This window comes from Nicrophorus vespilloides, unplaced genomic scaffold, assembly GCF_001412225.1.
Source record: "Nicrophorus vespilloides isolate i.1.1-1 unplaced genomic scaffold, Nicve_v1.0, whole genome shotgun sequence".
Classification (NCBI taxonomy): domain Eukaryota; kingdom Metazoa; phylum Arthropoda; class Insecta; order Coleoptera; family Silphidae; genus Nicrophorus; species Nicrophorus vespilloides.
This window is the reverse complement of record NW_017098500.1, coordinates 43,790-70,602: the sequence shown is the minus strand read 5'-3', so window position 1 is coordinate 70,602 and position 26,813 is coordinate 43,790. Positions and strand designations below refer to the sequence as shown.

Here is a 26,813-nt window from a genome sequence, read left to right as displayed (position 1 = left end):
TAAACATATTCTAATTCATTGAATACAGCAAATCGTGTAACGAATTTTTATTTTCTTTTTATTCTTACGTATATATGAATAAAAATGATAATTTTAAACAATTACCTTGTAAATTTAATTATTTGTAACGGAACGAACACTAATTTGAGATCAATTGATTGATTGATTAATGAACTTAGTTGTTTTGATACAATTAATTCGATTTCCGTTAATTGAATCAATTAATTAAATAATTATTTAATTGAATGCATATAAGCTTTTAGAATTGTCAAATTAACAAGTTATAATACAAGAAGAAGGTAATTAAAAAAAAAACTTCAAATTGTATTTTTTTTTATTTTAATAAAACTTTCTGCTTATTTTCATTATATTCCAACAAAAATAAGTATATTAATTACCATGCGGTGATAAAGTAGAAAGAAAACAAACGAAAAGTCTGTATAAATTCAAATTTGCATTAGGGGTCGCACGGGCTTAATTAATAAAGCTAATGCGTGCATACAACGTAATGAAAATGCCCTACATAAATAAGGGGCGAAAACCGCAAATGTATTCAAGCTACCTGAACAACCAGGTAAATTTACGAAAACGTTATTCGAGTCGAAAATAACAACTATTAATTAAATTCAATTTACTGAAAACTTTCTAAATTTTGTTTATTACGAAAATTTTCATTTCAAGTTTCAATCAACGAACGTAGTTTACTTTCCACTTCCTACTTGTTTTATTGAGTCTTTGATATTTTAAGTTTTATTCGTATCCGAAAATAAACACGTTGAAATTATCAAAAGACTTTACTAATACAAATATTAGCTCTTGATTGAGCGCTGAAATGTTTATTATTTCTTTGTAATTAGTTTAATTTGAAATACGTTTTTAAACACAAATTAATGTGAAACATTCAAATGAAAATAAAATAAAGCACAAGGTTTAAATGTAAATAAATATAAGTTGCCACGTGGTGTCTTCTTTAGCGCTTTTTTCCGTATCCCCGTTTCCTTCTTTTGTCGTGTCTCCTCTCCATCACGTATTTACGAGGTAATCAAATCTCAATGTATTTCCTGGTCAAAGAGAAACGTAATTGACAGAAATCCCGTTGGGATTTTAGGACACGTTCGTCCCATGCAACTGGGATCCACGCACTTCCAACATATTACGTAATACGACTAAAGAGCACGCGGACCTTGGATAACATCAATTACTCTTGATAATATATTAAAATACATTTATTATCTGTTTATATGAAAATTTTCTTTTAGATTTCTATAGATTTTATACTGTTCATGAAAGTCATTTTTTCAGATTTTTTTTGATAGATTCAAGAATACGAAATGAGACATGATAATATTGTCTGGATTGTGATGTAAGGTTGTGTTTCAAAAGATCATACCAAAAAAACTTATAGAATAAATTCCATATAAATATTGTTTTACTATTATTTGGTGAAAAGTTTCTAATAGAACGTAAAAAAAAATCTGACAATTTTTGAACTCCCCTTCTCATTAAAATCCAACTATTAAGTGGTTAATATTTAATTATTTATTCTATGAAAATTAATGACAAGTTTTCTGTATATTTTATAACAATATCAATTTTCCAATAGAGAACAATTCATTCATTTTTCGCAGCGATTGAATTAGAAGTTTGTTTATCCTAGTTATAAAATGGCTTTTAACTCTCTGTTACTCACGCCGAATTTTGTAACATCGTTACTCGCATGGCGTCTGAGAAACTATATTGAATATATAACGTTAATAATTAAAATAAAAACAAATTACTTTTTAAGCATGTTTATTTTCTAAAAATGAAAAAAAAATATCTTCATCATTACTACTATAATTTGTTTCTGATTGTTTGTTTGTGGAATCAATTGCTAATTTTCATAAAATCTATATATCCGGTGCAATTTCTGGATCAAAAACTTTGTTTGAATACGATGATTAATTATAATTTCATTATAAATAAATTTTAATCACTAAAACTTACTCGTTTTCATAAATTGTAAAGTAAAATATTATACTGTTTTCTTCGCAATTTTTCGATGTGCACATAAAGTAAATTTTCAATTTGAGAATAACAATTTTTTCGCAACGATTAGAAATTTGTACAGCGATAACAAGTTGTATTACATTACTTAACTAATATCAGGTGGAGGATGTAGACATGGTCTTTATAGACTTTATAATCAAAGGCTTAATGTAATCAAAATAAACACAACTAAATTTTGGCTAATTTGGCCTCCAAATAGTGTTAGCCCAGGGCTCCCAATAGGATTTAGTCCAGTTCTCCCAAAGTTGACCAAGTTATATTACATAACTTAACTAATATCAGATGCAGTGGCGGAACTTCAAATCTTTGTCTCCCTTCAAAATATGATTCGATCCCCTAAATTAAACGGACTTTTTAAGTAGCGAGATGGCTTCATAGCATATTTGGAGTACTTAGACAAATTTGTATTTTAGGTTACCATTTGATTTTAAATAGAGAAAATCATAGAGCCCACTGAGGGATGGTGGTTCTCCAAGTGCCACATTATGAAAGTCATGGACCCTAGATACCATATAGTTTTAACATTGTAATTCCTCCACTGATCAGATGGTAGATTTAGACATGGTCTTTATGATCTGCAACCTAAGGCCCCATTGAATCAAAGGGTCAATATAATAAAAATAAACACAACTAAACTTTGGCTATATGTATTTCCAGTTAGTATTAGCCCAGGTCGCCCAAAAGGTTTTAGTCCAAGGCCCCTATTTGGATTTAGCTCAGAGCCTCCAAAGTTAAGTCCATGACTATTATATAACTTAATGTTAATTTCATACCTTGAATTCAACATAGGAATACCATTTATTTTATCTATTTCACTAATAATAAACTGTAGACAAATGTAAAAAAAATATATACATTTATTTTGCAATTATTGATTAATTGACCTTCTATTAATTATACACATTTTACAGACTCTCTAAAATTCACAATATCCATAATAAATTATATTCGAATGAGGCTCGAAGCGTAAAGTATTATCGAAATCAATTATTTTTTACAACGAAAACATTTTATGCACTCGTTTTTTTTTTAATTAATTCTCCCTGTACGACCACAGCAACATTTCCAATTAAATCATTCATGAAACCGCATAAAAAAAGTTCTGTTTTCCTTTCGCCGCAAAAATAAATCGATCGAAGCTCTACAAATTGCGTAAAACACACATTTTTTTACTGCATTACAAATTCTATTACAAAACGGATTTTATAAAAATAAAACAATGTTGTTTTTTTAAACCTAAATTAATATCATCTAAATAATCCGAAAAAAGATGATAAATAAAATGCATAACGTCATATTGTTATGCAATTTATATTAGAATATCTTGGAATGTTGTGAATGCGTATCTGGAGAATGTTATGTAAAGGATTTGCTCACGTAAAATACAGGAACGTAAAGAAAGTTTCGCTATCAGTATGTGCATAATTTAAATTGCAATTATACGTTTCGTGTCCTGAATAAATGAATCGGTAATTTGTTTTCGGTTCAGTGTAAACAGTTGCGTTGCAGAACTAGGGGAGCGAGGACTTTCAACTAACTATAGTTACGATTACATAACTACACCCAAATTGTGGTGTTTGAGTAAGATCCAGATGGAATTACGCACTTATTAATACGACACTTAAATTATGAAGCGGACTGTTTGGGAGCTTAAGTAAAGATATCTAGTAGACCTTTTTAATCCACTGACGATATACAGTTACGCATGTTTTATAATTGCGTTAGTTACTATTAATTATAGTCAGAGATAGTGACAATTTTGTCTTAATAACTTGAAAACTCTTTAAACAGTTTATTATTATTATTTTATTAAAACTTTATTTGTTACTGGTAAAAGTCTTGAATTGTTTGAATTGTTGCTATAATGAGTGATAAGAGATGTTTTCTTAATTACTCGAAAACTATTTATTTTTGTTATTTAATGAAGCAAAGTCGATGGATTAAACAAGCTCACTGTAATGATTAAATTATTTTGAAAGTGAAAGCTTTCAGTGAATTTCGGGGTAAGTTGCGCCATCTATGGATATTTCGTGGCAGGATCGTGCAGATCGGTAGAGAGCGCGGAAAATGACGCAGAAGTGAGGAAAATGGAAACTGAACTGTTGAGGAAAACCCCGCTAGATGGAAATGCAAACTTCAATTCAATTTTTTTTTCTTCTTTCTTCCTTTCCACTTCTTCATTTGGCTTCAGCATTACGTGCCAACAAGCCAGCCACTGCATAACACTTATTCTTCGGATTGAATCATCAATACTTCAATTAACGACATCTAATGAAATTAGTAATGTAAAGATTAATTAATTCGTAAGCAAAAAAAAATGATAATAATTAAATTTGAGTCAGTGAAAATTTTAATTAAAATAAAAGTATAATTATTTCAAAAGTTCAAAATGAAAAGTTTTCTATTAAAGAAAAGTTCTAACTTTGCTTTTTCTGCTTGCTTAATTAAAATCCATACTTTATTTATTATAATCTGGTTTAATTTATTTATATAACTGTGTGACTTTTCACACTATTCCTCATATTTTCAGGAGAAATCGGTGTAGTATTTTAGTACACAAATTGCTTATTGACTCGTTCATACGATTGAACTAACCATAATTATTTGAATATAACTTTGGAAATAAATAGTTTATATACCGATTTAATACTTTCAGTTTAGTTCATTAAAATACAAACTTCCCTGTTAAGTTTAAATAAAATATAATATTGACTTATTTTTTGTAAATAATAATAATTTGCAATTAAATTTGTATTATTTTATAATTATCGTTATTAATTGCATGAATGCAAATATATGCTCCAATAATAATTAATATTTATCCGTATAAAATATGATTTGACAATATTTACAAAATTATTTATTGCATTAATAATTACAGACTAAAAGAATTGTAAAATAAACCCGAGTTGATAATTTATTAGTTATAATGACATTCGTTTATTGTATTAAAAAAAAAGCTGTTATTAATTATTAATAATTAATTATTTTTATGTAAGATTTTCTTTACCTTTGTTTCTAAATTCCATTTAATATTTTCATTAAATAAATATTTTTCGCTTATATAAGCAATAGAATTACGAAACATAATATGTTGAGTGCATTATAAACGAGAAAACAGAAGCAAGAAAGGATATGTTTTAGTAAGTTTTCAAACTACTTTAAGCTTTTCCATAAGCTATCATTTTCAAACCCATTTTCTTGATAGTTTACTCTAGTTTTAATAGACTTTTATATAAGTTTATTTAAATTGCCTATTATTTACAATCTGCCGTAATTTAACAAATACAGTAAATAATATCTGGAAATCTTCCAAAATAAATGTGATTTGTAAATAAATTTTATTATTCAAATTACGATAAATAAGAATTATTGAAGCAATTACATAAATTATTTCAAATAAAAAAGTGCCACAATTTCATAATCAGTAAATATATTTTAGTTTGTAATAATTGCATTGCAGAACATTTACTAAACAAAATTTTGAAGAAATAATGCAAAAGTTTGTATAAAAACAAATAATAAAGCATGTTGATTCATTGTGATTTTGTATACATAAAAAAATTATTTTTTTACACAGTTTGGTAAATCTTGTGGCTTAAATCTTTTGTGATTTCGTTGATGGATAGTTGTGTTGGTCAACCCTTCTGAGATAGTAATTTGTGATGGCTTTCCTTCATTTAGCATGGTGTCTGTACTATGGTGCATTTATGATCAACTTCAATGCCTTCGATTGGTTCCTCTGTATTATATCTATTTTTAAGTTGCAGACAGAACTCCAAATCTGTATGCCATATGTCCATATTAGTCTTTATATATTAGTAACTTATACTCTATGGATATCTCAGAGTTTCTTCTACAGTTTTATAAATTGCAATGCCAATTTATTCCTCTTGGTCTTTACGTGGTTCTTCCAGGTCAAGGGACGATCTAAGTGAATTCCCAGATACTTGTATAGATTTCATGTCTGGATTTTGTTTTATTCGCCTTTATCCTACACCTTTTCATCCAGGCTCTGCTGTAGTAGATTTGCAACATGTACCGGGTCAGCATTAAATGCAAGTATTGCTGTGTCATCTGCAAATGTAGCTATTGTAACCTGCCGAGTTGTTGGCAAGTCCGCTATGAAGATTAAGTACAATAAGTGCCCTGATCCACTTTCCTGTATACCGGTTCGTATTAGTTTCAATGATGTGCTTTCAGGAACTGCCTTTCCGTAAGGTAGGATTTGTAAATATTGTAGTTATACGTTTCTTAACTTATAGAGCCATACTCTGTTGAATTACAGACAAAGAAAAAAACTTTCGAAACTTTTCAAATGGATTGCAGTAACATAAAAAATAGGTGGTTTATAATTAGACGCGCATATTAATTACAAATAAAAAGTAACTTGTGCGTTATTAATAGATATAAACTCTCTCTTTTTATATTATGTAACGTGTATACACGGTACTTAACGTAAACTTGTAACGCGATTTTGAAGTTTCGATGCCGTCCACTTTTATGAAAATTGATTGAACACTTGCTGAGCGATGAGCCACGAAACGTCTTGCACGTGGATCGAGGTCAGATAAATTAAACAAGTATATTAAATATAATATACACAACTACTTAACAAATTTCTACATGTTAATCTTAACCCAATTATATTTTTTTTAATAAATTATCAATATGTATTTTTGATATTTTGTTTTTTTTTTAAACTTGTATGAATAATGCAATAAATGTTATTATTATTCAATAGGAAATTCCTTTTGACACAAATTTGAAATTTAGAAAGAAAATATAATTTATTTCTTTTTATAATATACAGATATCCACCGACTTACGAACTAGTTCCATCGCAAAGGGTTGCTCGTAAGTCGAATTTGTTCGTAAATCGGGGGAATTTTAAAAAGTTCAAAATATACTTATATTTTATCATGGTTTTTACTTCCATATATATTTAATTCCGCATTACTGACTGCATAAATTTGAAAAAATAGATTACAATAAACAAAATACTTAATTACAAATACTAAAAAAACGACAAAAGAAACAAATGCAACAAAACAGATAGTACATCTTCCAAAAATATTATATTTTATTAAAGAAATTATGAATTTTTGTTTGGACATCACAACTACGTGAATGGAGGAAGATTCTGCGGATTCACTTTTGCGCGTGTTGACCAACTCAGAGCCATAGTTCGCGCTAAAGGCGGCCATATCGAAAATTTTGAATGAAAAATTTAAATATTTTCCAACATTTTTCAATAAAATCCAATTTCAAATAAAAAAATACAGCCACCCTGTATATTTCCTTGTAACAAGTTTTAAGTAATTAGTTTTTAATTAAACGTCACATTTCCATCAATCCGAACGTTGAAAGCGATGAATGTATCATTTGCATTATTGCACAAGTATGAAATAATAAAATGTTATTATTAGAGCGGATTCTCTTTTGTATGTAAAACTATTAATACAAATAAAACTATTATGTGTGTATTATTATTTTAATTATTAATACTAAAATTGTAGAATGTAATAATTTTATTATGTTTTAAATAACGTTAAAATAACGTGTACAATATTTATAATTTTCTATGAATATAATACTGAGATTATAAGTAATACCCAGCAACATATACTTGATGCTGTAGTACTTAACAAAGATCAAACGAATAATAATCAAATTTAACATTTCGTGCTTCGACTATAAAGAATGGCAAATTACCAAGGGTGGATCAAACGTTTTTGCATTTCGGACGAAGTTTCTTTTTACGAATTTAATTTGCATGTCTATGAGCTTACACGTACACAAAAAAAGAGAGAATAAATAATTATTCTGTTCTATAGTACAATTAGAACTGTATTAGTACTAGTGTATTTCAATAAATTTACGTAATTCTAAATGTAGAAAATGTATAATTCAATCAAAAATATAAGTATGAAATAATAACATTTCGAACCTATGGTCAATAGCTCTTTGAAACAGTTGACTTTTCTGATTTATAATATTTATATTATTGAATCAAGTTTTTTTTTTTAATTTTGTAATTTTACTGTTTCAATAAATATTATTATTATTAACATTTTGAAATATTTATGTACTATAAAATAAATATAGTAATGATTAAAGTATTGAATAATTCATGAAATTTCATATTAACTCGTATTACTGTGAATGGGTCAGAGTGACCCATCTGATATTTGTATTCTAACTATTCCAGTATTTTCTAGTGCATTTTTCAGTAGGAGCAAAGCAATCGCAGGAAGAGTTGCTTATTTTATTGTAAAGTGTATTTAGTATCAAAATAACCCTAAATACATAGCAAATACGTTCTTAAAATATTATCAATATTTGGATTTCAAAGTGAAATAACTTTGGTTTCCCATGTACAAAAAATATAATTAATAAATTGTATTAGCTGAAACAAAGTCTTATTAATGTTCAATACAATAATATTATTTTTTATTGTCATGGCTGTAATAATTATTATAATTTTGAGGTTTTGTATTTTTTTTTTAAATATTTTTATTGATTATTCATATTTTATCAGTTTTGAATGATTTATTCATTACTTTTCTGATATAACCGATCATTTTTCCTTATTAATTCTTAATATGGTTACTGTCTTAATTTCATTATTCCAGACAAAAAGCCAACGTTTTTCTGTCATATTTTCTATAATTATGTTGTTCAATACAGTTATATAATTCATAATTGTGTTTAATAGATGGTTTATTACTATTTTTTCAGTTTTATTTTAACAAATATGGATAAATATATATATTTCCTAAATTTTTATTGTTACAGTTTTAATTTCATTATTCCATTGAAAGACCGAATTTATTCTCTCCTGATTTCTATTACTATGTTGTTCACTATACTTATATAATTCATAATTGTGTGTTAATAGATGGTTTATTAGTATGCAGAATTGTGGAGTCTATGTTAATAAATTGCACCAATTTTTGTAGAATAATAAATTATGGATTACGGAATTGCACTATGCAGATAAGAGAAGGATTGTTTGCCAAACCTTAATTGAATTCAACATATATATTTATTTATTTTTTTTGCTACATCCTTTGGATCGTCCTGTTTTTGTTTTTCTTGCCACCGGGAGAATTCGTGGCTCCAAAAATAAACGTAATTGCTGAAGTCAAGATCACAAAGTGCACCAAAGCGAAAGGGGGGATTGTTTGATAACGTTTCGTGTGGCTGCGTGAGCAGGGCTTCCCTATTGGCATTTTCCCCGAGAACAGGTCTTTGCATTCAACCCGACGAACATCGGGAAGCTCTCTGGTTCAGTTGCTCCAGACGCGTGCTAGCGAACGGTTCGCACCTCGGCAACACCCACGCACACGGCATCCATCCATAACATAAATGAACCAACAAATAAAACTAGAAGCTTTTCTACACGATTCGTTTAAATTGAAACGTTGAAAACACAAGAAACGCCTTGCTGTGATCCAAAGATGAAACCGACGTAACAAAATTTAAAAAGAAACAACAAGAATTTAACAAAAATAAACCGTTTAAGTAATTAAATAAGTGCTATGCTCAATGTCGTTTTAGATACATAATTGATATAATCCTAATATTGATGTCCATTTATCGATAGATCTTTACACATATATTTTAATACAACTTTTTTGGACAACTGTGCGAGTTCGTGTCCCCTTTCCGTTTGTTGTTGTTGCTGTTCTTGTTGGAAAGCTTTGCAAACTCTAAAACAATTCGTCCTTAAGATGTCCATCGAGCAACCGAAATCGCCGAAAGTAGTGGAGGCCAATAACGTTATCCCACCGAATGCCCTCAAGACTACCCCGAAAAAATCTTCAAACGCACCCCAACAGCGTGTTACCATTGCCGCTCCATACGCTTACGAGGTAAAAAGCACTTTTGAAAAACAGATACAATTAATTCAAATTTCAATTTCATTGATAAAAAAGAGATTATATATATATATTGTTAATTCATTCACATAAATAATGCAATTCTTTTAGTATTAGTGTAGTTGTTATAATATGTTTGTTAAATATTATATCAAAAAAAAAATACATTAATTATACAAAACATATTTACCTGAATATTTTTATTTATTAAGTTAATTCTTAAATTAATTAATAAAAGATGTATTTCTTTAATTTAATAGCGTCAAAATTGTTCATACAGCAAAATTGTCAGAAACTTTAAACAAATTAATTATAATTGATTAATATTTTAATTAATTAATTAACAAAAATATTACTGTTGATTTTGTTATTTTAACAAATTATATAAATTACATTAAATAGAGAAAAATAAATTTAAATAAATCAAATTGTTGCTATTAACTTAAGATGTTATTTAACATTAAAGGTATTTTTCAATCATCACTTGAGACAAAATCTACAAATGAAAATTCGATTGAAATAACAAAAACTGATTAATCATCTAAACATAGGACATAAATCTACACTTAATTACAAAATAAATGATTAAATTTTCAACAAGTTCATGAAATTTTTCATTATTTAATTCTATATAATCATTAACAAAAATTATAAATTACCAATTTTATAATTTTATTTAACAATATTTTTTTGTGCTGTCGATTTATTATAATAATAAATTATTTTTAATTATTATAATTAATAATAATAAACATAATTTATTGCATGTTTACATAATATTGACCTATTATAATTAATTATATATGAAAGCGATGAAGATTTTACAGACATTAATTTTATTTAATCATTAGTAAAATAAATATTTGGTTTATAATGAAGTAATTAAAATCATAAACAAAATCTTAACGATCATATTAAAATGTAATTAATTATTTAATGAATGTTCCTTTTTACTGTACAATTAATTTCAATCTTTTTAACATATTTACAAAAGTATACAAAAAAAATAATTAGTTATTAAATTAAATATATCAAAGAAATCAATTAAATTCTGATAATTAATTTGCAAAAAATTACATTTATATTTTAAGTAATTAATTGAGTCATTAACTATTTTCATTAATTATTTTAAACAAAAAATCAGTGTAATTAACCAAAGTTTTTGCTTAAACTATTAATACAGTTTTGCCATCTTAAAGGTTAATTAATGTTATTAATGCCAGCAGCGAAAATATCGAAAGGCGTTTTCTACAGCTTGTTGGGGATTAAATATTTTTCATTATAAGAAGTGGGTCAATGCCTTGAAACAATGATAGTCAGTGCAAGCTCCGAGCAATACGGTTGCTGTAGTTTAACCAACGTTATTTGTGCGATATGTGGACAAGTATTGTAATGCAAGAGATTTGGCCTGTCTTTAATCATTTCGTCAATTTGGTTGCATAATCGATTCATGAGGAGAGTATTTTGGCACCGAACTCTTACAATTGTCAAAAATAATCCATTTCATCGACATACATAACATGGTGATGATTTTCCTTTATGTCGCGATTGCAAAGAAAAGCAAGCTTCGAAACAATTTATTGTCTGATATTCGTTTGATTCGTGAATAACCCATCTATCCAGCTTCGTAACTTTTCTTATTTGTAAAAAAACCGTCAAATTTTACTGCTAATTCACGCGTAGTTTTAAATTTATGAGATTCCTATGCAGCTTTCAGTTCATCATTATGCACCTTCATTTTGAAGATCTAAATAGCCAGATCTGAAACCATCTAGGTACTATTATGTTCATCTTGCCTAACGCTTCGTTGGCTCTTCGTGTTATCAAAAAAGTTTTTTTACGATTTTTTGAGTTATCCATGGTTTATAAAATTTAATCTGCAAAAACCAATTTGACAAATAATCAGAAAGGAAAACAAGAGTCTGAAACTCTAATAAAGTAGCTACGCAAACATGAGTAATTTTTAAAGTGTATTAACAGAGATATCGAGTGTCAAAGTTGGTACTTGTGGTAATCGAACATTTCATACTTACTGACCTAATATTAATTTACACGTACTTTTTTTTACACATACAGCGGAACCTCGCTTAACACATTTTCCTATATTAACTAATGTACATTACGATAATGCGTTTCATGGCGGAGAAAAAAAGTATAACTTGGTCTCGATTTTTAATGATTTTGCTTTTTATATCTATGGTTCTTTTTATTCTTTGGCTTTTTATTAGGAGACATGAGAGTATTATTACATTTTACAAATTTTTGGAAATTTTGTGATCACAAACAACACTAAGATGCAACTAGAATGACCACTGACACTAGGAACTGTTTTCCAATTTACACACGATGAAGTGAGCTTATATTTGTTTATATTACTTGTATCAATTCGGGGAGTTGTTGGAAGTCTCGATGTACTTTTAATATTTGTTTATATAAAAAAGCGAACATAGTGTGTTTATATATTATAATAATGGTTGTACACAATACATTTGTGTTTTGCATTTACAGCAAACATAATTTATATTTGCAAAGTATAGTATGCTTTATACAAAGATGATAAAGAAAATCTTCTCATCGTCACTCGTTCATTTTTTCTTCCAATTAATTTTGCTCGTTAAGCGAGGTTCCACTGTACTGTAATTATTGAATAATAAGAAATTTCAATCTAATAATAAAAATATGTATTAAACTTTCATTTGAACCATATTTCATTTAGAATTAAACGTATATTTTACTATGCATACTATTTAAAGTTTGAGAAGAATAGAATATATTTTCTTCGGAAATGTTTTTTTTTTAAATATCGTAGTAGTATACTTTATTTCTAAGATATAAAGAGACGCTCATAAAATGAATCAATTTTCGTAAGTGATTTATGAAAGCGCGCATTTAACCCAAGGTTCTTTATGTAAAAAAGAAATATTTATAAATAGATCCTGCAGAAAATGTATTCGTATAAATATTTATTAACCAAAGAAGAAAAAAAAACGGAAGTATATTTCCTATAAAATTAAACTTTCTTTTTTTTAATAAGAATTGTTTTATATATTTAAACATTTGCATTAATTACAATACATTATTTAACATTTTTAACAGTACATTTTTTTTTAACAAAGTTCTTGAAGACTGTATTTATGAATTTGTGATTGGGTAAATCTACGAAATGATAATAAAAATAAACGTGTGAACCGGCACTTAATGAAAAGCAAATAAAGGTATTGCCTTACACATTTTTTTAGTTGCTTCTTTTTGTCCTCATTTTATTTTGTGTGGTTTTTAATGGCATCCAATTAGTGCCGCACTTATCGAAGGACCGGACGTAATAAGAACCTATTTTTTTTTGTGGCGGAAGCAGAGGCACGTGAAATTACTTCACGCCTAATCCCTGGGTGGAGTTTCGAAAATTATTGTCCTAAATATTGCGAGAAAATGGAACATTAAGTGATTACATCATGAACCATTCAGTATAATATAAAAGCCAGTAGCCCATTTCAATGAAGGTCATTAATGAAAGTAGTAATGTCATAACATTCCGTTGCTCGCACGGCGTCTGTGAGACAAACCTACCATAACTTTTAATACTGGAAAGGTGAGCAACCTCTACTTGTATACCTTTTTCATACTGACTGATGATGGAGATGCCGAGATTTTACGAAAATTAGCAATGAAATCAGACATATTATTATCAGAGTCTATCAGACGTCATGCGAGTAATGCTTGAAGCAGATGCAAAGATTTTTTTAGAAAATAAACATGTTTAGAATGTAATATGTTTTATTTTTTCCTCAACGATATATTTAACGGAGTCTCGCAGACGCCAAGCGAGTAACGGAGTTTTAAAAACTGAATAAAGTATTTAATATACTAATAAATATAATAATAAATGAGGAACTAGAAAGAAAAATAACATGTAGTTAATACTGCAGAAAGTTTCATAGTTTATCTAAATAATGAATGAAATCATACTATTTGCATAGGCTTATTGTTTTTAAATATCATTAGTATTTATAGTCAAATTTACAATGCAGTATTTATACTATTGTGGCTTTCACACGACTCGAGGTTATATAACTAACTTAACTGGATCCCTTCTAACAACAACCAATGTTAGGTTTAGAATCCAGATCAAATCCCTTGCCATTTGACCATTTATATTAATTAAACTTAAACATGTTATCAAGTTTAATTACATTAATTAAACTTTAACCTGAACTCACATAAAAGATACTATAATAATTAATTAAGCCAAATGCACAAATGCATTCATTAATTAAAAGTTTAAAGAATTTACAAAATGAGTGTATTCGTTTTCTAATAAAAATAAGATCTGAATAAATAGTATACAATACCTCGCATAGTGCGGTTTTGATCAATCTAGATTCACTATAGTACCGTAATAAACATTTCAAAAGAAACTATTTTGCTCAAATAAAATTTAATTATAAAAACATATTTTTCTTTTTCCACGATTATTTCAGATTCAAATAGTCCGGGATATTGGCGGAACCGGACTATAGGAAACATTTTGCACTACATGTTTTTAATACAATAAATCACAGTTTATTAATATATCGTGAGTAACGTGTGTTTGTCATCGAGATTCTCGATCAATTCAACCTGAAATAACCTCGGGTAAATTTACATCAGATGCGAAACAAACAGAACTATTGAATCGCACACAAACCAATAAAATACAGTCTATAAAAATGCTTATTGTTGCCTCTAGTATAAATCACTGTTGACATGTTAACGTCAACCCACATATGTTTTGTGTATAATTTAATTCTATTTTTCAGTCGTTTTCATTTCTTAATTTAAAATAATTTAGAATGTTCTTTTTCAAAATACAAAAATAAACCGAAGATGAGCTAATTTATGCCATTATTTGTGCCGTGATTTTCTCGACAAATCCTTAAGATAGTTACATTATCAACCACTCGTATGAAAACTGAATATTTTGCTTTTCCAACAAGCCTACATACATCTTCGTCTGTCATCGAGTCGCCTGCTATGAGCTGTAGAAATTGAAAAAAAAAACACATACTTAACGTCTTATACATAACAGAGAAATGACGGTTTTCTCGTTTTTTATATATATTAAAAATTCACTTGATTAGTGTCGCTAAATATACTTAAATATCTCTTTGTATAGAATTTAAGTTGTAAACATTCACTTTTCAGTGTATATTTAATTGTCAATTTAAAAGTTTAAAAAAATAAGAAGTTTACACACTAAACGTCTTTATACTTTAATATCGATAAAAAAAAATAATTTGAATGCAAATATATTTGTTTAAAATATATTATTTAATTATTTAATAAATCATTTCATTATCTATTCCCTTAATTGCATTTTCCTTTGCTAAATATAACTAAGCTTAACTGTTTGCAAATATCAATCATCCTCGAAATTATATTTGGGATTAGTTCTGATAATGTACCGTGTATCTATAATTTAATCCACTAATCCTTTGGACTGAGTAAACCCGTCTTGCGGTTTTGCGAAGCATATCGTAATTTCATCGCAAACTATATCAATGATTAATGCCTTCTACTATTAACTAATCTACCAAGTAAAATCATTCGATATTTATTAAGTTTGACATTGAAACTTATCAAAAACTTTGATTTTAAAACAAAACAAAAAAATCATTTTTTTGATTTTTAATTATTAAATTTTAATATATTAAATCAACTAAAAAGTTTTAATTGATAAATAAATAAAAATGTGAATAAATCTTTAATTTTCGTATAAATTGTAATTATGATTACTGTTGTTTAATGAAAGTTATAATACAATAATTTGTATGATTTTTTATTATGTCATGGTAAATTTAAATTACAATCTGATTCCAGCGAATATTAATAAATCTAATACCGGTAGACATTTGTTTCTTGGTAAACTTCCCAATGAAAGTCTGCCATCATATTTTTTCAGTATTTTTGAAAAATAATCATTTTTTTTATTTTTAATTATTAAATTTTAATATATTAAATCAACTAAAAAGTATTAATTGATAAATAAATAAAAATGTGAATAAATCTTTAATTTTCGTATAAATTGTAATTATGATTACTGTTGTTTAATGAAAGTTATAATACAATAATTTGTATGAAATTTTTTATTATGTCATTGTAAATTTAAATTACAATCTGATTCCAGCGAATATTAATAAAATCTAATGCCGGTAGACATTTGTTTCTTGGTAAACTTCCCAATGAAAGTCTTTGTCATCATATTGCTTTGTCATCATGATGCTCTGCGATTCCACTAATTCCTTAACACTGCTGTGTATCTGTCATTGTCCATCGACTTGGCTGAAGGTCCATATTTAGAACCTCTTTTATTTGATTGTCCATTCATGATGAACGATGGCCTTATTGCTGCAAGCACCGAAAGGGTTCCTGCCTTGACCAGGATTCGAACCCTCGGAATCGTGTGTAGGGCGACTTAACCATTTGTCTATTAGTCGCCCCTATTTGTATTAGTGGTTTAGTTAATGGGACTTCATATAATACAATGTCTATTATCTGGTAGTTATTAATTCGTGAGTCTGGTTTTAGGGATCGCCAAATCTAATGGATTACGCTGCATAAAACATGTGTGTTGTGTAATAAACAAAAAACTAACGTAGTCAGATAATTACATTGATTATAGTATACATATTTCGTTGTTACATTTTACAATGGAAAATATAGTGTGCTATTTGCAGAAAGTGTATACGCTGTAATAAATATGTTAGTTACGAACTGCGAGTAAGGGTGCAGCCTCATCAATGGTTTGTAATTTAATAGTGCACGAATAGCGTACAGTAAAATATAGTGCAATTACTGAGAAGTATGTCAAACATACAAACTCGACACCTCGGTCAATTTGAATGTTAATTACCTAAACTGCAAGTCAATATTGATATCCTGGGAGTTTAATAGATGGTGCGGTGTGCATGGTACAAATTTGTAATGATATTGAGGTTTTCAAGAAAAAAAAAATGGAAAGGTAATTAAATATCTGAGAATGTCTATATTTAGAAGCTTATATTACGTTTAGCTTGAAAAAAAAAACAATTTATTGTATAATAACTTATTGATAACTTAGAAAAAATGAGACAAAATTCAGGTAGTTTTTCATTAATATATGACTCCAAGTGATTTAAAATTTGTTCAAAATTTGTATTTTTTACGAAGTAAATGCTCTATCGACTTAAGAAAGTAACGATTTAAAGACGTACTATCAGGTGAATATGGTGGAACTTCTAAATTAAGCTTAATCTTACTAATTGGACTACTGTAATAGTTGGTAAAATAATTGAAAATTACCTGTGAATTCCTACGTTGCGCTTCTAAAAACTGTATTCAAGCGCGAATCAATAATACATTTCAAGAAAAATTACATAAAATAAACAAAACATCCAAGCTTGAGCATTGATTTTATATTTGAATACACATGTTTTTCATCATTAGTTTTGTTTTGTGAATGTGAAATTTACAAGAACGTTGCATAAAGTATGAACGGATCTGGGTTTACGATGCCACATTTTATCATGCATCTTCCTGAGGGGTGGCTCCGGGCAGGAACTTTGTAATTTACGAGCGACAGTCGAATTAACCTGGCCAAAACTTTGTTCCATTTTTTNNNNTGTTTTTCTTTTTATCCATTTTTTAATCGAATCATGTATCATTAATTGTTTATTTCTACAGGAAGTAAGAAAAACCTTGATTGATTAATTCATGTATGATATATTAAAAAAAATTGTAAATGTTGTTTTTTTTTTCTAAAAGATTTTCTAAAATATATATTTATAACAAATGCAATAATACCTCGCATAGTACGGCTTCGATCAGTTCGTAATCACTATTCCGGTTTGAAAATTAAAAAAATAAACTATTTTTTGATGGACAAAATAAAAATAAAATTATTTTTGTAATACACAAATAATATAACAACCACGTCAAATGCATGAGAGGGTGACTATAGCCGAACCTACCCACGATCTAGTGGGCACAGGTTCAAATCCTGGTCAAGCCAGGCCCTTTGTGAGCCCTCTCGGTGATGAAGTTAACCTACAAGACGACAGCCAACCTACAAATTAAAATTAAAATCATCATCATAATGGTAACTATCCACAGGGAAAGATTACCTACCTAATGCCAACCTAAGACATTACAGTGAATTAATTGCGTGGATGTTTTACTGCGCTCTTTTATTACATTTGCCATGCGCGCTTTTGTTATATTTATCCTGCGCGATTTTTTTACTGCGCGCTCTTTTGTCCTCAGTGTTGTGAATTATTTATGCCTTAAATAATATAAATTGTAAAAAAAAATAAGCAAAAATACGTTTTTATTTATTTATTTAACATTTTCTTTGCCTTGAATTTGCAATTGTATTCTACATATTATATTATTTGTATATAAAAGTAAAATGAATGAGTAAATTAGAAATGGTATTATTTTATATAAAGTGGCTTTGCTTTCGTTGCAAGAGTTAAATTGAATTTTTACCTTTGAAGAAAAACTTCAAATAAGTGCATTGATTTGCCGACTCTAAGTGAAATATCGCAATCTCTGTAAGAGAGAAAGAGAGTTCGCCTTTGATCCAATTATCAACAGCGTATTTACTTTGGCCTTAACTTAATTAGTGAACTCTTTGTTGGAACCAAAAGTAGCTTCAATTGAAAGAAACAAAATTATAAAAAAAAAAATGTTTGGAACTGAACTGTATTCCATTCCGTAAACCAGTCTAGCCTCGAGTCGGGTTTATGCTAATGCAGTTGTTAAGGGAATAGCGTCATAAATCCTGCAGAGGGATATTTCCATTTTGGACCAATCAATCAACGGGCGAGTCAATTATGATTGATAAATATTTGGTGATGTACAACGAAATATTATATCGCATTTCGGTTATGATTATAAGTAGGAAAATGTTCTATTCTTCTATTTCATTTTGTTTGTTTTTCTGCTTGTTTCTACAAATTAAACAAAGCTGCGGTTTTAATTTAATATAGTATTCAATTTTAACAATGAAAATTCTACAATTTTACTATTTTTTTTTGTTGTTTTCTATAGAAACTATCTTTTATAATTTATTTCTAACATAATTTACGAAACGCATCAAAATAACAATGTAATCACCGCTAATTAGGATTTATTGAAACCCACACCTTTACTCAATCTATAAGTTACATAATCCGCATGCTGAAATATTTAACATAATGGTGAAAACGGGATTAAACCGCACACGTTTCAGCAGTAAGCTTACAGTTTGTTTCGTATCAATAATGCCTGACACACATCCAATGCGCATTATATAATACGAAAATTTTAATTTAAAAAAACCGGTTAATCGATTTTAACTTACATTTTAAAATATTGGTAATTATTCGTAGACTTATTGTAGTAATATAATGTAATTATTATCTAATTCTGATTCGAATTTAATAACTAAAAATAAAATTGAAATACAGAACTGTGAAATGTTCTATTCTTCTATTTATTTTTGTTTGTTTTTCTGCTTGTTTCTACGAATTAAACAAAGCTGCGGTTTTAATTTAATATTGTATTCAATTTTAACAATGAAAATTCTACAATTTTACTATTTTTTTTTTTGTTGTTTTCTATAGAAACTATCTTTTATAATTTATTTATAACATAATTTACGAAACGCATCGAAATGACAATGTAATCACCGCTAATTAGGATTTATTGAAACCCACACCTTTACTCAATCCATAAGTTACATAATACGCATGCTGAAATATTTAACATAATGGTGAAAACGGGATTAAACCGCACACGTTTCAGCAGTAAGCTTACAGTTTGTTTCGTATCAATGCCTGACACACATACAATGTGCATTATGTAATACGAAATTTTTCGTAGATTTATTGTAATAATATAATGAAATTATTATGTAATTCTGATTCGAATTTAATAACTAAAAATAAAATTGAATTACAGATCAGAACTGTGAAATGTTCTATTCTTCTATTTATTTTTGTTTGTTTTTCTGCTTGTTCCTACAGAGCTGCGGTTTTAATTTAATCCTGTATTCTGTGTCTGTTGCAGGAGTTGGCTGTCAGTTCACCGAACGAGAGGAACTGGCGCGGAATATTCATAGCCCTCCTGGTGATCATCGCCGTTCTCGGTCTCATTGTCTTCAGCATCGTGCTAGTTTCGCCGCCCGAGGAAGGGCCGAGGGTGAAAGGTCGAAAACCCAGTCTGGAGGACATTTTCATAAAACTGCCGCCTCCGGCCCGCTTCAACGGCTCCTGGATATCAGGTAAAATAGACAAGAAAATAGAACATGCATTTGGAATAGAGTTACGTCATTAGGGATGGACGAATGCAATAACCCACGACGTTTCCCTAATCTGATACATCTCGCATAACATAATAAAAACCCCACCGAAAACATATATATACGCACACACACATTAAGCTTCGAGCTAATAAAATCCTAAGCGGAAAATGATGTGAGCGGAATATACATTAAAGTGTCCCCTACTGTTCCGCGCGAGATGAATTTCTCTAACAAAAAAAATCGCTTTTGCAAGCGAAAAAATACGCAATATTTTTAATAATAAAATTTGAATTATGCATTGTTACCGGATTTCCGTGCGGAAATTTAATTATAAATATTTAAACGTTATGTTTTCCATTCTTTTATTATTGATATAATATTTATTATTTGATATTACCGCAACGCATTTCGAAAACATTAATTTTCGTTGAAATTGTAAACACGTCACATCTCTAAAAGCTTCCGGGCGTAATAAAAACAAAAGCAGAATGTTTTTATTATGTTACGAAACGTGCATATATTTTTTTTTATTATTACGTCATCTGCACACCGTTAGCAATGGAAAACAAAATATTTGTTTATCTGGGAAATATTTATTTTTATTCTTTTCGTGGAAATGAATTTGACCTAGTACTTAAACAAAATAATTGTAGATTCTGTAAAGCAGTGTTTCTCAAACATTATATAACAAGATTATTCTACGCGTTCTTGGATCTTGTATTATTCCATAACTTATCCTCAATGTTTACTAATGACAACATATACAAATCTCTAATCTGCTTTTACTGCGAAACAAATGGCGGCAAATTTCAAATGTCGGTGCATATTGGGACACCTTTTAATAAATTAATAATTAAATTAAACATTGAATCAATTAATTTCAATATTAATTAATGCCAATGCTTTGTCTTAATTAAATATAAAACAATTTAACAATTTGATTTAATTAATATTTAGAATTCAAGCAAAATTTTAACAACGAAAATTTTACAATTTTTGTTGTTGTTTTCTATAGAAACTATCTTTCATAATTTATGACATAATTTACGAAACGCATCGAAATGACAATGCAATTACCGCTAATTGGGATTTATTGAAACCCATACCTTTACTCAATCCATAGTTACATAATACGCATGCTGAAATAATTAACATAATGGTGAAAATGGGATTAAACCGCACACGTTTCAGCAGTAAGCTTACAGTTTGTTACGTATCAATGCCATACAATGTGCATTATGTAATACGAAATTTTTAATATAAAAAAACCGGTTAATCGATTTACCGGTAAAATAAAATATCGGTAATTTTCGTAGACTTATTGTAGTTATATAATGAAATAATTATCTAATTCTGATTCGAATTTAATAACTAAAAAAAAATTGAATCACAGATCAGAACTGTATCTAAAAAAAAACAAATTTAACCCTTTGAAGGGCCAAAAATTTCTAGTATTAAAGTGCTGTCTCTAACCATTAAGTTTGTGTACCATTGAGGAAAGTAACAAATAAAGTTATGTAAAACCAAACGAATTTCATTAAATTCCCAACAACTGAGACTCCACGACGACAACAAAAAAGTGGACAACAGGGTCCAGAAAACCATCCCTGGGACACGACAAGAGAACTTCGTCAACTGAATTAAAGATTGAATTACAAAATTCTTCCCTTGACTTAGCAACCAAATTAAAGGGTTTTTCTTCGTTCCTGGACATTTGCTATAAAATTAAAATAATGCCCCAGTAGGTTCAATGCGTGTACCACCGACCCTCAAAGAGTTAAAGTTAACATTACCTAATTATATTTAGCTTTTCATCTTGTATCGATTTTTATGCATTCATAAATTCCGTAACATTTGATAGGCGTACATAATCCTACAGCCTGTCGCAAACAGAACGAAAGCAATGAAACCAAACAAAAAATTTATATTTTTTTCTCTTTCGCTGAAACGTGTAATCCGAATTAGGATTTATTACCCGATAAATTCCAGTTACAAACGGGCAGCACAGGCTTTACACTTTAGAAGATAACGCATTTTTCGCCCATCCGCTGTCAGTTGCATCACAAATCACAACTTCAAATCGGATCACGTATATCTAGTTATGTCTATCTATAAAAGACAAAAACAACGAAAAAAAAATCTTAAAGTTCGTAATAAATTTTCTATTTGATTACTTGAATCTCACATAAAAAATAAATTGATACATATATTGTACGTTTCATTTAGTTTCCTTAAGTCCACAATCAAATAACGCATTTTATAAAATGGTTAAGTAAATTGAAAGAATTTGTTTTATTTTTTAATTGATTCACAGGTTAAATGGTTTTCTGTGCGAAATAATTAAACCCAGTATAAAATAATACACTTTGCAAAGTCAATTTAAAACGGGCTGAGATTTATGCGACGTTCAAGTTTGAAAAATGTCTCCGATAAATTGGTTTAAAAGAAAATACGAACGTGCAATTACGTTGATGGACTTTCCACTATGAATCTCTTCGTCGCAGCACCTAGGATCGAAGGATTTGCGTTTAACCAGACGCAAGACGAAAGAATGAAGTGGATAATAAGATCCTTCTGATGATGGTAATTTATTCAAAGAGCATTTAGCAATTCAGGACAAAAAAAATGTCTTTGATGTAGCAATTTTCAGATCATCATATTTTGGTACTCCCAAGAATGTCTATTATATAACACTGTTTATGTTTATTATTGAATGCATCAAATATTGATTCAGTTTTTTTTCAGTGTGAAATAAAACTCTTTTTATGCATATAGGGTATGAACTTCAATCAAATATAAATTATCCATTTTATCCGATGATCTTCATCATAAAAACTGAACTAAGTGCGATTTCAGGTCAATTAGTCAAGAATTTAAAGGGTTTTGAAAACTTCAAAATAAATGGTAATCTGATGTTACAACTTCCCTAACTAAGTTCCAATATTGCTTATTTTCGGTGGAAGATAATTTGCCAATACTGGTCATTTTTCTTTGATTGATAAACATCTCAATTTTCATCTTTAGTTCCTTAAACTGCAGCTTAAAATACACAAAAATTAGGATTACACCATCAAATTGATAGTATGAACTTTTATGAAGTAATTCAGTCCAGTAGATTCAAGTGATTTTGAGTTGTTGTGTGTAATACTTTTGACCTCTGTAATCTCTAGCACAGTTACAGATCATTTACGACTTTGTTTCATTCTTCATCAACTTTTGTTAAAATTGACACTAAACTAATAATCATTTTTCAAATGACAAAAACCGGAATTACTTCTGTAATTTGCAATAACTTTATCAAATGATTTAAAATGTTTCTTCTTAAATGTTTAAATGCAATCGAAAAACAGTCTATTTATTAACTTTATTAACAAACTGGAATTCATTATTGGTTATAAAATAAAGTAAATGAATTTATTTCAAAGGATTTCCAAAGAAGAAAATTTAAACTGCAATGAACCCTAATTTGTAGTAATTCGGTCATCCGATTCAAAAAGTTTCTTTTCTCACCTCGCCCCACTTTCTTTTTTTTTATCTCTTTTCGTAGAGCATTCCTCCTTCCATCTTTCATCTTTTTTCCCCACCGCTTTCCGTTCTTCATCCCTGCCAGGAGTCGCTTCTTTCGCTGCGCTTCGCTTTCTTTTTTATTTTCCTTCGGTTTCAGCCTCCATTTATTACATTTCCTTTCCATTTCGTTTCCACTAGATAGCAACTCCAACTTATCCAGTTTACATCAATTCCGATGGCAATATAAAAAAAAAATGTGAACACAGTTTTACAGTTTCGTTCGAAACATTGGAATTACGTTATTTCTATTTGAAATTCCAGGATACTCCTGAATTTAGTTGTATTATTTCAGAGAGGTTAATTGAAATTAACGGGGATGAAGTCAGTCAATTAGTTTAGGTTGTATCAGGTTACATTTCAGGATATGATAAGTTAATTTAGGTAAGGTTAGATTTGATTAAAGAGGGTCTCGTTAGCTTTGGTATAAATTTTAACTAATGTTTATAATAACATTGAAATATAATTGATGTACTCATTAATGGTTATTTTTTATTATTTTAATTAAATAGTAAATAATTTTATAAAGAAAATATCTGAAGCTTTATTACTTTATCCTTTGTGAATACTGGTAATTTTGTTTAGTATTTTATTAATGAAAACTACAAGGAAAATGCATTATACGAAGCTTGTAATGTCGTTAATGGAAGACTGGTTCAAAAGGATATGAAATATAATTAAAATATCTGAGGGCTCAAACTAGAATATGGGAAATATGAAATATGGTGCAGAACAGAGCAGCAATTATAATGTTTGCAGAGGATGATTAAATCGAAATCCTCCATTATCAACCTTCGAACAATATTAGGTGCTGCGAGGAACTAATGCGAAGAGAATAATGTTGGTGGCGGAGAAAATAGAGTATGGCATTAACATGATAATGAATGTCTAGATCCAAAGATTACAGCTACCAGTTTTTGGTGAAATTTGCATGCGACTTGTTTTATTAACAACTACATTACGTTAGCATTTTCATTTATTTTTTTCCCCCTTTTTGCTCATTGTCATGCAAATATTCGTATACATATTATATTCATCCATTATCCCATCGCACCGTGTGGCTTCAATAATTGCGAAAAACGAGCACGGCTTGTAATCGACGTGCCGTGGGCGTCGCGACGTCCGGGAATTTACAAAGCATGTCCGACGCGTCGCCGCCGCCTCCACCCAACTCCAACTCCGTGCAGAATTTCTGGACTCTCCTCTTTTTTAATATTCGCATCACGTCCATCCATTGTTTTTCATGCGTTTTTATTCATTAATTTCCTTTAGCTGCAATCCGCTGCCAGAAACAACTTCTTGTGGATAAAAATCAAATGATCGTGCAATCGAAAAATTGCATTTCCATTTCATTCGAATGTCTCATCGCATTGCAGCATTCTCTGGGGGAAACCGTTACATTATTACAAAACGAAACAAAGCAATGCTAACAAGATACGAATACATCACCAGAATGACGCAATGAATCAGTCGATCCCTGCAATTCGTGTCCCAAAACCATGATTTAATCCGAACAATGAAAACCCGAACTACAATTCTAACTCCATATTGGTGACATCTGCATCTATTATTTATTTATAAAACTCAATAAATCGTTAAAATGAATCAATAAATACAACAAATCCAAAATTTCGGGGAGACAAGGCCCACCGTCGGAGAAGGAAGCAGTTATTAGAGTTTTTCCTCTCATAAAAAGGAGTTGGCGCCCAGAACCTTCAGAAACTCACGCCCAACCGGCTTTGAAGATATTGTATAATTTGTATTTTCTTCCGTACACGAAGCACCCGTCGTGTTACATCAATTATAAAAGTGTATTTTCAATAAAACATTCACAAAAATCTTGTAGAATTTTTCTTACTACTTTAATAAATAAATATAAATATTGTAAATCATATTACTGAAATGCTATTTTTACAGCTCATAAAATTCACATATTATTTTATAAAGTAATTGAAGCTGTTATTTCCATTTTTTTTACTTTTGCTACAGCATAAGTAATATAATTAAATATAAATAAAGCATTAGGAAAAATTGATTGATTGCAGTTGTCCAATAAATTTTGTAAATAAAATACAAATAAATCAATTGGAAACTTACTTCCTGTGAGAAAGTTGAAAAAGTAATTAAGTTCGTCGAGTTCCGCTAAGCCAAAGACGCGAAATCACTTCGAAGTATTTGTTTTTGCTTCCCGGTTCAATCCATCTTTGATATAAACGCTGCGCCCTGACGACAATTTCCGTTTAATGAATCAAGCAGCCCTGTCCCAACATTCAGCCCTTCGGTATGGCCATCTCCGAAAGCTTTGCCCACTTCCTTTAATAACTCGCAGACTTAACAGACAACACGCAATTAATCGAAAAGTTACCGAAGGAAACGACGTTCCGTTCTGCAAACTATTCCAATTAAAAACGTTAATGAACTTTCCATAAAAAAGTTAAAAAAAAAAATCATTTTGGTTATATACTTTAACATCTGATTTAAAAAATAATCATTCATTGTTGTTGTACTTTAAGTATTAGGATATAAAATAAATAAATATTGGACTCTCCACATGTGATTTTTTTTTTGTATTTCTGAACAATTTTTTAATGCAAAATTTGATATTAATATAATCAATAATACTATAATTAAAAATATAAATTAATTATTACACCAATATTCATATTAGATTTAGCACAAATTACTGTTTTCTCTGAAAAATGTAATTGTTAACAGTATTAATGTTAGATTAGACTTTTTAAAATTGTTAAGAATTGATACGTTTTGTGTAAAAAAATAGAAATTCTTAATATTGTTTTAAAAAAGACTTAATAAAATTACTTTGTATATTTAGTAAAAATTGTTTTGAGTGTTCTTGTAAGATTTAGAAATACTTAATAAAATTGCTGATGTATGGGATATAATCCAATAATGGAAGAGTGGAAGAGCGCTAAGAAAATTGTAAAGTCGACAAAGTAGGTGTAATGTAATTGTACTCGGTAAAAATGTTATATAAATACCAAGCTTCGTGTAAAAAG

At 28.9% G+C, this 26,813-nt stretch overlaps 1 protein-coding gene across 2 annotated transcripts in view; it reads left to right on the top strand.

Annotated features, from left to right (window-relative positions):
* Positions 1-26,813, top strand: part of LOC108562605 (inactive dipeptidyl peptidase 10) — a 74,088-nt gene that overhangs the window by 33,022 nt on the left and 14,253 nt on the right. The window contains exons 1-2 of one of the 2 annotated variants that reach the window (XM_017921007.1): positions 9,325-9,926; positions 19,998-20,211. In XM_017921007.1, the coding sequence (XP_017776496.1) occupies positions 9,786-9,926; positions 19,998-20,211 (355 nt within the window). In that variant the 5' untranslated portion in view covers positions 9,325-9,785. Of the gene's footprint in view, positions 1-9,324; positions 9,927-19,997; positions 20,212-26,813 lie in introns of those variants that run through there. The other variant, XM_017921008.1, reaches the window with a different exon arrangement.